The sequence below is a fragment of the Amblyomma americanum genome, chromosome 2, assembly GCF_052857255.1.
Source record: "Amblyomma americanum isolate KBUSLIRL-KWMA chromosome 2, ASM5285725v1, whole genome shotgun sequence".
NCBI classification, from domain to species: Eukaryota; Metazoa; Arthropoda; class Arachnida; order Ixodida; family Ixodidae; genus Amblyomma; species Amblyomma americanum.
In genome coordinates, this window is record NC_135498.1 from 114,495,583 (window position 1) to 114,509,062 (window position 13,480).

At 49.0% G+C, this 13,480-nt stretch overlaps 1 protein-coding gene across 1 annotated transcript in view; it reads left to right on the forward strand.

The window, feature by feature from the left end:
* The window catches only part of LOC144118987 (uncharacterized), a 59,412-nt gene extending 51,056 nt beyond the window's left edge, over positions 1-8,356 (forward strand). The window contains exon 7 of the mRNA XM_077651745.1: positions 8,197-8,356. Within this exon, the coding sequence (XP_077507871.1) occupies positions 8,197-8,340 (144 nt within the window). The 3' untranslated portion in view covers positions 8,341-8,356. The remainder of the gene's footprint in view (positions 1-8,196) is intronic.
* Positions 8,357-13,480: the final 5,124 nt, after the last annotated feature.

Sequence of the window (13,480 nt, forward strand, 5' to 3'; positions counted from 1 at the left end):
CCCACTGTCACCACCGGGACGCGGTATGTCCGAATTGAAATGAAGCCCGAGTCGCCCGTGCCTAACTACATCAAGGTCGCTGGCCACCGCGTGGCATGCGATTACAAAGGCATGCAGCGTGTTTGTCGACGTTGTGGCTCGACATCACACTTCAGAGCACAGTGCACGGCTCCGTTCTGCGCCCGCTGCGGCGTCTTTGGGCACCAAGGCCAAGGTTGTGTGCTGCCGTGTCGACGTTGTGGTGATCCGCACGCTACCGTGGCATGCGCGATCAAGCCCTCGTACTCTGAGGCTGCGGCCCGACCTGCACCTCCACCGGCTGCACAGGCAGCCGATGAAGCCATCAAGGAACGCGGCGTTACCGACACCAACGGCTTTGTGAGTGGTTCCTCGGCGTCTCTGAATGTATCGGTGGAGGAAGCGGTGCCTACGGCTGATGCGTCCAGTGATGCACCTCGCAAGCCGGCATTAAATGTGCCTGCTATGTCAGCCTCAGTCTCTCCAAGTGTACCTGCCGCTACGGAGGCCGAGCCCATTGCGCCCCTGCAGGTCTCTGATGCTGGGGACAGGCCACTCTCGCAGCCTGCGCGGCAGCCCGCAGCCAGCGTTGCGGTTTTGAGCGACAACGCCAGTGTATCTGAGGCCGATGGTGACGAGAGCAGCTTGTCGTCCTCAGCTTCTTCAGTCAACATCGTCATCGACGAGACTATCATCGTGCCTGGGCAGGAGCCGAGGCCGCCGTCGTCATCTCCTTCGTCATCGCAGTTTAGTGTCGGCACAAATATTTCGCCTGGGCAGGAGCCAAGGCCATCTCCTGACGTGGAATCTGTGCAGTCGCCGTCCTCTTCTGCATCGAGGATTAGCGCCAGCACTTCTAGTACTCTCTCTTCGGATGTTGAGATGGTCGCTTTGAGCTCCAGCTTAAAGCGTCCACATACGTCGACTACGGACTCGGACAACTCTTCTGGTCGGGCAAGGAGGCATCGTGCCTCCTCTGGTCCGACTCTACGAAAACAGTGAGATGGTTTGGCGCCGTTCGTAGCGCGCATTGTATTGCTTAGACATCACAACTCGTTGTTTTTTTTTTCATTACCAAAATGGCTACACTTAACATCATCACGCTTAACGTGCAAGGGTTTCGCAATGTTATGAAGCAGACCGAGGTGGTCGCTTTCGCTCGTTCATCGGGCTGCGATATCCTCTGCCTGCAAGAAACTAATTTTTTTCGCCTCAGTGACGTGTTGGAATTTAAGCGTAAGTTTGGTATCGATGCTTTCTTTTCGTACGCTAGCACGCGTTCTAGCGGAGTTGGCGTTCTTGTTCTGAACCGAATACTTCTGCGAGACCATCATGTTACCTACGATGCGCTTGGACGCGTGCTGGCGTTCGACTGCACGTTTAACTCACTTCGTCTGAGACTTCTTTGCATCTACGAACCTGCGCATTCTAATTTGGTAAACTCATTTTATAAAACTCTTGATGTGTATTTTCTTGGAGGACGAAACGTTGTGATGTTGGGCGATTTCAACTGCGTGCTCGATACGGTCGCTGATGTGCAGGGCCCTGGCAGAGGCAGACCAAGCTGGAATGCGCGCGAGTTGCGCCGCCTAGTCAACCAGTTTCTGTTAACAGATGCTTATGAGCTCCTGCATGGCGGCGTCTTTGTGTGGACTTGGCGTCGCGGATTGTCGTCAAGCAGGCTAGACAGGGCGTACGTACCGACGGGCCTTTCGAGGACAGTGGGTTCTGCTAATGTAATTACGCTGCCATCCTCACCAGTACACATATCAGACCATCGCCCCTTTCTTCTGTCGATCAGGGTTCCGGCGGCTGCAGTGTCTCCTTTCAGACACTGGCGTTTGGATGTACGCATCCTTCACGATGCCAGCACGAGAGAAGGACTAACGCGGGCCTTGCGGTTTTCGGTTGTTGGGGCCGTGCCTGGTGACTGGGATCGTCTGAAGGAGCAGTGGCGTCACCATTGCGCCGCTTCTGGTCGAGCCCTTAGAGCTCGCGTCTCAGCTGAGGTTCGTGTTATGACGGCGAAGCTCCGTATAGCTCAGCGCACCCCGTCGCCATCGGCGCTTATGTGTGCATGGAAAGAGGAACTTTCAAAGCGTCTCCAGCGTCTTTTACGATCATCCTCTCTGACAGCGGCCGCATGGCGCTGTCGGCGCAATCCAACTTCTCATCCAGAGGTGCTTCGGTTTGCACGCCAGGAGCTGTTGTGCGCTCAAGGTGCCCCTGCTTTTACCTCTTCCGTCGGTGCTGTGGCCCAGCCAGTTGGCAGGAATTTCAGTGCGTTTTTCGTCCATTTCAGGGATATTGCTCAGTAGCACTTTTTGGTTCATCGCGATGACGTTTCCGCACACCCTTTTTTTGCAGGCTTGCCGCAGGTTGCGGATGAACTTCATGATGGCCTTATGGCTCCGCCAACAACAGATGAAATCAAGGAGGCGTTAGATTCCATGAAACGAGGCTCAACGCCTGGGCCAGATGGTCTTCCTGTGGAGTTCTATTTACAATTCTGGCATATAGTAGGCCCCATTTTCACGGAAGTGTTAAAAATCTGTTTCACTCGGAATGTCCTTCCTAATTCATTTAAAAGAGGCCGCATCGTTCTGATCCCTAAAAAGTCTTCTTTCTCGACATGTCCGTCAGATTGGCGCCCTATTACCTTACTAAATACAGATTATAAAGTATTAGCAAAATTACTCGTCCGCCGTTTACGGGCTCTTCTCCCGTCCCTCATTTTCTGCCACCAGGTTTGCTCCATTCCGGGCCGTGAAATACATAGTTTATCTTCTGTAACGAGAGATATCCTAGAGTATACTATACGGCGGCGCGCACAGGGTCTTCTTGTTTCTCTAGATCAAGAGAAGGCATTCGACTTTCTAGAGCATGAGTATATTTACGGTACATTGGATGCTTTCGGTTTCCCACCTTCTTTAGTGCTCCTTATTAAAGAGATGTACAGAGATATTTCAAGCACTCTGTTCCTCGATGGCTGGGAAAGTACCGCATTTGATGTTGGCCGCGGCGTCCGTCAAGGTTGTCCGCTCTCCCCTCTTTTGTTTGTCTTAGCATTAGAGCCTTTCCTTTTGGCAGTCAATCACCATTCTCTTATTAGCGGTCTGGCATTGCCAGGCAGTGAGAGTGTACGCGTCACTGCTTATGCAGATGACATCACGCTATACTTAGCTGATGAACGCAGCCTGCTCGAAGTTTTAAACGTTTTTCGAGAGTACGCCTCCTTGTCGGGGGCTGCTCTTAATTATTCCAAGAGTCATTACTTTTTTGTAGGGTCACCTCAGAGACGTATAACGAGTACAATACCTTTGCAGTGGTGTGAGCAGATGCGCATTTTAGGAGTGACCTACGACTGTGCTGGAGTATGGGATGGTATGTGGTCTTCGGTCGTTGAGGGTATTACAGCTCGTGTGCAGAGGGCACAGACCTTTGACCTTCCTCTGCTTGAGAGGCGCTACCTGGTTCAGTCGGTCGTGCTGGGTGCCTTTTGGTACCTTTGCCACATTGTTAAACCACCCCTGCGCGTCATAAGGCGGGTGCAGACTACAGTTTTTTCTTTTTTTTGGTCATGCGGAACCGAGCTTGTGCCTCGTGCTGTTCTTGGACAACCACGTGAGAGAGGTGGTTTTGCCTTCCCAACGTTGACCATCACGTCCTCACTGTTAGCATTGAAGTGCATGTTGCGTATCCTGCTGGGGGACGCGTCTCCGGCGCGAACCCTGGCGCGGTACTTTTTGGGCCCTTCCTTGCGCTTTTTGGATCCCTCGGCCCCAGTTAATCATGGTCCTCAATCAGAGAAGCCTACCGCTATATATACTACGGCAGTGGCCTTTTTCAGGCATGCAAGCGCAGTAGCACCTGACGTCAACATCCTTACAGACCGTGTCGTGAATATTATGGGCTCGCTGTTGTTGCCTGTTGTGCCGGCGGCTCGCCGCTCACCGATGCGCCGCGTTCAATGGGCGCGCATAACATCGACGCCTCTCCCAGACCATCTACGTGACTTTGTGTGGAAACTTGGTTGGGCAGTGCTGCCTACTTGTGATCGGCTGGAGCGGTGGGGCGTTTTACGCTCCAGTACCTGTCCGAATTGCCCGCTTCCGTAATCTAATCGCCATGCTACAGTCACCTGCATGGTAGCACGTGTCTTTTGGCGCGCCGTTCATGCGGGATTCCGTGGGCAGGGCATTTCGAGCTTTGTCTCCCGCGGCCGCTTCCCCAGCGGCCGTTTTGCTTGCCTGTTAATTGTTGCAGGTCTTTTTAGTTTATGGCGCAATCGATGCACCGCGGTCGCTGGTGGCTTTCGACGCCGAGCTGTGTGGCCAATACTTGGCCGTCTTAGAAGGGAGCTGATCAGTTTCTTGTCAGAGGAACTCTTTTTCTTGGGAGAGGAAGAGTTTCTCCGGCAGTGGTCATGCCCATTCATTTCTGTTACCAATGAACGTCTTGTTCTGGTCTTTAGACCAAACTGGCGCTAAGATCTTCTTCTTTATTCCCCCCCCCCCTTTTTTTTTCCGTGTCAGATTTTTCCGGTATCACTCACTGTTAATAATCATGCCACGCCGCTTTACATCGCACAAAAGAAATTCCTGTTAGTTATTCACAGATGTTTTGGCACTCTAATTGGCTCGCCTTACATGCTGAGCGTCATGTCAACTTGTGAATGTCAAATGTATCCGGTAACCTTGGCATGTGTACATATGTAAATAAAATTTTTTCTAATCATGGACTTATTTTTGGAAATGTGGCGGAGAGTTTGAAGGATGCTTCACTCCCGCCACCGGTTGGCCCGATATTGCACTACCTCTGGTATCGGCCTCGTCTTTACCGCGTCTGTACTATCCTGTCTTTCTATCCTATCTTTCAACTCTCCTACTATCCGCACGTGGTAGCGATTGTGGCTCGGCTTGAGCCAGTGAGGAGGCCTGTGCACTTTCCTTTTCTTCCTTCCTGGCAACAAGAGACAGATTATCAGTGAGTTGTAGTGCTCGGGCATCGCGCTGCCGCCTGGTACCTGTATTATGCCATTGCATTATGTATTTCTTCGGTTACCATGGGAACCATTGGGTTAAACTTCGCGTAAAAACGCATAACGCTGGGACCCGAAACGCGAGAAGTAGCCCTCAACGCTTTGATGCAATGCCATTGCTATGGAGGCCGCCATTTCTATCTGCGGAATCAGCATAAGTGCGCATTCACACTAGGACCTGTTCTCATCTGTTGACGCCCGGACGAGGCGGAACCGCCGCGCCGCTGCTGTTTCGCTTTTCCACACACTTCCCGGCCACCACGTCACCACTCGCGGTGTACACTAATATGGTTAGAAAAGAGCACAAATCGATGCTTTCTGTGTACCATAATCGTATGCACGCTTCCGTACGTAAACGCAAGCACATTCCCATTTTTAGTTCAGCGTATGCAAGCAGACTCGCAACGAAACACCCAGCCTAGTGACCACATCTGCTTGTCAGGACGGGAACTAGTACTGTCAACAAAACCGGCGCTGCTCGTAGGCCTAGTAGCTGCAGAATCGTCACTCAAAATAAAAAATAAAGCAAATTTATTACTTCTAATTTTGCTTACAGGTGAGGTGATGCGAAGCGATGTACCGGTGTTCGATTTATGGCCAGCGAACGCGCTGAACAAAGCAGCAACAACGGCGAATTCATTCCGAGGCGTGGGGCCCTGCATCGAAAGGCGCCGCCATGTTTTTCGCCTCGGCGGCGAACGAGTAAAATTTGGGTCCAGCCCGATCGCCCTCACCGCGCCGCTTTCCGCCTCGCTCGGCGTCAAAAGCGGCCGAATCCGCTTCGCTCGCCGGATTTTTGGACAAGTGTGAACGGGCCCTAACTCTGAGGCTCGGAACGCGATTAATGGAGTTATCCCTCCAAATTCTTTCCGTCATGCGTGGCAAAGATATCAAATGCTTATCGCGAATGAGAGCGTATACGAGGCTGCGCGATCTGCACGAAACGATACATAATACCTTACTGCCACTCAAAAACTTTCAACTGGATGCTAAAAACTGAAATTACTAGAACAGCTTTTAGACTAAGGTTTATGGTTTTGGGGGCTTAACGTCCCAAAGCGACTCAGGCTATGAGGGACGCCGTAGTGAAGGGCTACGGAAATTTCGACCACCTGGGGTTCTCTAACGTGCACTGACATCGCACCGTACACGGGCCTCTAGAATTTCGCCTCCATCGAAATTCGACCGCCGCGGCCGGGATGGAACCCGCGTCTTTCGGGCCAGCAGCCGAGCGCCGCAACCGCTCAGCCAACGCGGCGGCCGCTCTTTTAGACTAAAATCGACGCAGTAACGCGCTCAGAAATAGTTTCGCCGCACCTTCCAAAGACACTTCTAGTTTGTATCACTGTCGTACCTATAACTAGTTTTGTTAATTTTCACTCTTATGCACGCGTGAAATTCGGCAGAAGCAGTTAAGACTGCTTACGTGTAGGAATGCGAAAACATTACTGTACCTCCGTGATCTGTTTACGCGGAATATTGGCACATGCACTTACTCCTTTTCTACGAGTTTATGAAAGCGCAGCATCGTGCAGCGTTCCGGGTAGTGCCCACGAGCGTATGACACCACCCGGAAATCTGCACGACGAACAGTTGCATCACAATTTTGATATGAAAGTCTGGGAAGGCCAACATTGAATTAGCATATGTCGCCCGTTGGAGCCTCTGTAGCAAGCTAGTATCCAATTTAAATAGCACATGTAAGCCATACGTGAAGAGAAATCGCAGGACACGACAAATGGCGGCGTCACTATTTTGGTACGACTTTCGGGAGAACTGGTACCACATGGAGGTCGGCCAGTGGCGAACATATATAAAGGAACGACACGTATAGGAATCGCTGAAGTGGCGCTGCTCGGCTTGCTGTCTACGTCAAATGGTTGCTTGATGACATCATCCTATTTTTCTTGCCATCGTTGGGATGTTCTGTGTAATCTGCGATGACACATTCACACGCCGCCACCTTTTTTCGTAATGGGACTACTGATGCTTTCGCATTAACATTTATGAGCCATCCCTGGTGCAAAAGAATCGCTTTGTTCTCCTGGATGAATGTCGCGTACGTAGCAATCGTTGCAAGCCTGGTACAATATTCACGTCTGTCAACTTCTGCGTGTAAAGTGAGCCGAAACATAATACACGGTACATGATGCCTCGAAGCGAGTGTTTCTTTTTTTAATTCTCCTCTGAGACCTCTATGAGGTACATTTAAATTCCTTCAGCAAAGATTTTTTAAGAGGGTTTAACGTCCCAAAGCGACTCAGGCTTTGAAAGACGCCGTAGCGAAGGGCTGCGGAAATTTCGACCGCCTGGGGTTCTTTAACATGCACTGACATCGCACAGCACACGGGCCTCTGCAATTTCACCTCCATCGAAATTCTACCGCCGCGCCCGGGATCTAACCCGCGTCTTTCGGGCCAGCAGCCGAGCGCCTTAACCATTCAGCCACCGCGGCGGCTCCTTCAGCAAACAGTATAGCAATCTTTTTGCCCTAAGTTGAAGTGCACAAGATTTGAAATTATAATCGATTCAGAGGCACCCTTTTTCTTTTTCAGAAACAGCACTATTGCTCTGAATGGCATTTCTGCGCTATCGACACAACATAGCACTAGTGCTTATTTTTTGAAAAAAAAAAAGAAACATTTAAAGAAGACCCGTCATTTTCGGAAACACCTTAGTGTTGAGATATCTCTTCCTATAAAATTCAAAGAAAAATCCTCCTTTACTGTCAAGAGAATTTTTCCGAAAGGAGCTCTGTGGAAAAACTTTGCTTTGTGAGAGAGAAGGAAAACGCTAGGCTTCCTAGGTGCTAGAGGTTGATAAAAGAAGGTGGTTTGAGATAAGGCTAATATTTAAAGAATGTGAATAGCGGAAGTCATTAGTTTTTCTTGATGAAGTTTAAGTTACGGATTCAACTCTCAAGCAGCTGTGAGCAGATTTCCCGATGAAAATGTCTTCTCCTGCCGTACCCGATATCGGAATGCAAAGGAACCGCCCAGGAAGTTTCGTAGATGCAAACGTGGCCACATCAAGAATCTGATGCCGACCATAAAAAACAATCATACCGCTAGTTTCAGGTGAATTTATTTCTTATGCCGAGTATAGAACAACCTGTTGCTGAATGTTATTGATTTCAGGATATGAACGTCACAACTGCGCAAGGCATGAAACGACATGTGGAATATCAGTGCCCGCTCGGAGTCTGTATGTCCGGAGTCTGCATTCGCAAGAATCGAACCGAAACATGTGTCCGTGTAGGGACACTGGGTAATCGAGAATAAATAACCACTACATCGACTCAGTCTATTCGATTTTTATTCGTTTGGATATCTTCAAGCGAACACTGTCAAGGTAACATGCTTTGTACGCTCAGGTGCTTCACAGATGCCTACTAATACTACCGCACAAGGCCAGGCAGGTAGTATTTTAGCGCTTCATCTTTCCACCCTATCTCTCGTCTATTTGTACACATTATTCTGTTTCGGTTTATAGTTCTAATAAGCGGAAGGGAGATAATTTTTTTCACCTGTAGGAAAAATGATACACGTTGTTTTCCCTAGTCCTAACAAAAAAGTATTGCAAGTTCAGATTTTAGTATCTCTTAGTAATAAAATCCCAACCGCGGTCCGATTTAGAGTATAGTTTGTTGGCTCTGGAACCAGCAGATGCCAAGGATCTTATTCAATACACGTGTCGTTCTTGTCACTCTATCTTCAAAACAGGGAATGAATGGTAACTTTACTGGGTCCATCGGCTGGCTTCTCCATCACATCAACTTTACAGTTATGATTAGGCTTACTGTTTGGGGCCATGGTCCCCTTCGAAGGCGAGGTGTTAACGCTGCCACGAATGTTTACGACTGATGTGCCTATACCTATATATCTCAGCGCATTGAGCTACGCTTATGTCGATAAATTATATCCATCCTGCAGGTGCAGGAAATATATATTTCTGCCATTTTTATTCGGTTTAATAATCAAGGTCTTTTGACATGAGCGATCAAAAGTAATCTCACGCTGCGAATTTTTCTCTACTACGTATCTATATTTTACTTTTATTACCTTAAATAATTCGGACAAGCCAATACACGAGATATCGCTGCTCTAACCCTTCTACTGTACGTAGTGCCTAAACTACGAAAAATGCGAGTGTGTTCACCAGGAGTTTAAAAATAAAAAAACATAATTACAAACCTGTGATAGACAACACATACATAACGAATGGAACTCTGGGGAACCTTTTCCTAACAATCAATGCCAGTGCGTAGTTCCTGGACAAAACAGAGTGCGGGGCCGTCGTTGCATTTTTCGGAACACATTCCCGCTATGCGCTCCCGTAACAAAACTTCGTTCTTTTCAATAATTAACCTTTCTGGAGCTTTTACATCCAAAACAGGCACATCGTCACATTAACTGCACGGCGATTATGGTTGCTGATTAATATCTCTTCATATTACAAAGTACCACTGCATAACACAGGGTATAGTATGGTAAACGTCGTGAACCTGGCTGAACACAATCAAAGGTAGCGTAGTCGTAGGCTGCCATTTAATTTTGAGTACCGTAGGTTGTGTATGCTCCAATTAGATAGCACACTTCATTGATATCTTGAATGTGATAGAATTAAGAGTGCCATGAAGGCGAAAACTTCACCTGTCATGGCTAGCAGGTGGAGGCTTCCCTCTACACTTGTGGCGGACAGAAGAGGCAGGCTCCGGACTAAGAATAACTCAGCAAATATCAACAAAGAAGAGCGCCTACTTATGAATACGAATTTCATCAGAACTGTAATAAAATGTAAGTTGCAATAGATTGATGAGTGAAAGATAATGGACACAGAACTGGAACAAAATTATAACAGAAAGAGGAATGGAATAGGCTGGCGAGTGAAAGAAAAATGCGGTGGCGTTTGTTCAGCATCAAGACAACTGATTGCCATTATAATATTGTGTTGTTGTGGCAGCTACCGGCACTCAGTCCCTCGATTTCGGCTCACTCGCTGCGCGCCATTGCTGATGAGTCATCATCGCAGGAACACCAGGTAACTTACTTCTAACATTTTTTAGTTAAGCTATAACTCCAAACTAAGAATTCCTGGTTATGCTTTTATTGGTGCAGTATTCCGGTATACGTTTCTCCGGGGAAAGCCTGGTGGCTTGAATAGGACTGTTTTCCAGCTTTAAAGCTAGGCCCGCTGAAAAGTTGACAAATTAGCAGCGAAGTCTACACTCCAAAACCAATTACTGCCTGTTGACCTACTAACCGAAAAAGTCTGAAAAAGCGATTTGCTGTTAGGGGTCTTCAACTGTCGATTCGTAAAATACGCGGAGGGTCACGCCTCGCGGCTTGAGGTGGCCTTTCCTGCATTTCTCGTTTCTGTCGTTCGTTTATATACCACCGTACCTGTGCGCTTTTCGTCACGGTCAGTTCATTGAGGCGGCGCTGTGCCCCCCGAGCTGCAGTAATTCTAAAGGACCCTTAACAGTAATATAAATATCGGACAGGTAATCAAGGCTAAGCCGGTTTTCATGGCGACTGCTACGGTTTGAAACACAATTTGTTCGCTTATAGTGTAGTCGGAAGTTGCAATATTGATGTCCGATCTAGTATAATATGAGTATGGCGGCCTGCATGCTTGCGCAATCTAGCAGCCACAACTTTAAGCACAGCCTTTCAGTACACGAATCGGGTTTTACCGTTGCCTACTACAGAACTTGACTGGCGCGAAAGCCCAACTCCGATTGGTAAACCCCGAGCAAGATGTTGTGATGTTTGTATTCTTGAGGTATTTGCTAGTTTGTGTGCAGTGAAATAAATAAATTAATTAAATCAATTTATTATTCGCGACTGGGATTCATACTCACGGCGGTGCGAACAGATCAGCTTCGCTGGCCACTGCCCAAGGCATTGTGCTATCGCCGCAGCCGAGCACGCCTCGTGTTAAACTGCAACACACTCTCGCGCTGTGCGTTGCACACCTTCTTCATCGACTAATACTACTATCAAACTAATATTCATGCTTTCATCTATGTGGCGTTAGTGACAGAGACATGTGCGCTGCATGCGTTCGCGTGGATAACGTTCTGTCCGAAACACGGCATTAGAGCAATACGCGTTGACATTGACAACATTGCTGCAGAAACGTAGCACTGGATCACAGGCCTGCGGCGTGCATTGTATAAATTGGCATTCACGATGAAAAAGGTTAAGAAATGTCTAACTCGCTTCCTGGGTCAGCGGAGACCTTAATCGCGCCTTCAGGTAGGTGGCGGGGGTGTTCACTTGCAAAAACTGTTCTTTCGCACAATATCTCGTGTTTAGTAATGCTAAACAGCCACAATTTTTTCATCATCCAATCTTTAAACAAGAGCCTAATATCAGTACCTTTGCCTGCCGCGATGGCTTAGTGGTTATGGCGCTGCGGCTACGTATCGATGGATGCGAAACGCAAAAGGCGCCCGTGTGCTCTTCGGTGTCAGTGCTTGTTAAAGATCCCCAGTTGGCCGTAACTATTCCGGATTCTCCACTACGGCACCTCTTTCACTCTTTCTTCTTTCACTCACACCTTCCTCCGTTTCCTTGCGATGCGGTTCGGGTGTTCATCGAGCTATGAGAGAATTGCCGCGCCTTTTCCTTTACTTAAAAAGCCAATATAAGTACCTATGGGCTATTGATATTCCTGGTGTTTGTCAGAACCACTTACAGTCACTTGTACGTGCAGTGTGTTGAACCTAAACCGAACGTGTATTTTTGTCCCGAACAGAAACCTAACCGAACCTATCACTTTTGGCTGACTTAGAACATTACCTGAACCGGAATGATTCCAAGGAACTGTTCCCAACATGTTCTGGACTTGATTAAGCGTCACTTTGCTCATAAGACGGCGTAATATTTTTTTTCAGACAAAATGACACGTATAATAAAAACACAGCACACTACTAATACAGCACACACAGCAAACCACAGCACAGCACAGTAATAAGAGCACAGCACAGTAATAAGCACAGCGTCACGAACAACCAGCCGAACCGTCCAGGCACAGAACAGAGACCGCGTTCAGTCCAGAGCACGCACGAGCGACCGAGCTTTCGGCGCTCGAGCTTTGAAGTGTTCGGCGCTCGAGCTTCGCAATGTTCGGCGCTTCTCGTCGTCTTCTTGGTTGAGCGCCAGCCTCTGAAGATTATAAAGCCCATGTCCAGTCTTACAATTGCCCCCGGGCGAAAGGGCGCCATCCTGGCGGCCTAGGTCGATGCGACGACGGCGGGGTCGTAGTAAGGTTTGAGGCGGGTCGTGTGGACAATTTCGCGGCCTCGGCAGCGATGATCAGGGGATGGTGTAAGGGGTTCGATGAGGTAATTGACGGGGGATGTCTGCTGAAGAATACGGTAGGGTCCCTGGTACTTGCTAACAAGTTTGGAGGAAAGGCCGGGACCTGAGGAGGGTACCCAGAGCCAGACCAAAGAGTCAGGAAGGTAAGCGGGAGGAAGTGCAGGGGGATCACAGGTGCTTTTCTGCTGTTGCTGTGCGTGAGAAGTGAAGGACCGGGCAAGCTGTCGGCATTCTTCGGCATAAGTTGCGGCTTGAGAAAGAGTTGTAAATTCGGGAGCATCAGGGCGGTAAGGTAGAATGGTGTCCATTGTGCAAGAAGGCTCACGGCCGTACAGGAGAAAGTACGGAGAGAATCCGGTGGTGGCTTGAGCAGCGAAGTTATAAGCGTTAGTGACAAAAGGGAGAACGCGGTCTCAGTTACAATAGTCGGAAGCAACAAACATGGCCAGCATGTCGCCGATTGTGCGATTAAAACGCTCAGCCATGCCATTTGTCTGGGGATGGTAGGCGGAGCTGGTGCGGTGAACAACGTTGCATTCCTGAAGGAGAGCTTCTACAACTTCTGAGAGGAAGGCCGAACCTCTATCACTGAACAGCTCTTTGGTAGCACCATGGCGAAGAATGATGCGATGGAGAAGGAAGGATGCAATGTCGTGGGCTGTAGCGGATGGTAAAGGTGATGTTTCAGCGTAACGTGTAAGGTGGTCGATGGCAAAGATGATCCAGCGGTTCCCGGTTGATGTGCTGGGAAGAGGGCCGTAGAGGTCGATGCCATCACGCTCGAACGGCTGTACTGGGCAAGGCAGCGGCTGCATAGGAGCGGCGGGTCGGCGAGGTGGATGTTTTCGTCGCTGGCATGTGGTGCAGGACAGAACGAACTGGCGGACGTAACGGGCCATCCTACGCCAGTAGTACCGCTGTCGTAGACGGGTGAAAGTCTTAGAGAATCCGGCATGGGCACACTGGGTAGAAAGAGCAAATGGTATTCGTGGTAGGAAGAGCAAATGAAGGAGCGCAGATGTGTCGAAATAACGAGAAGCCACTTGCGACCATCCGGGAGATAGTTGCGGCGGTAAAGAAGCTCGTCTCGGAT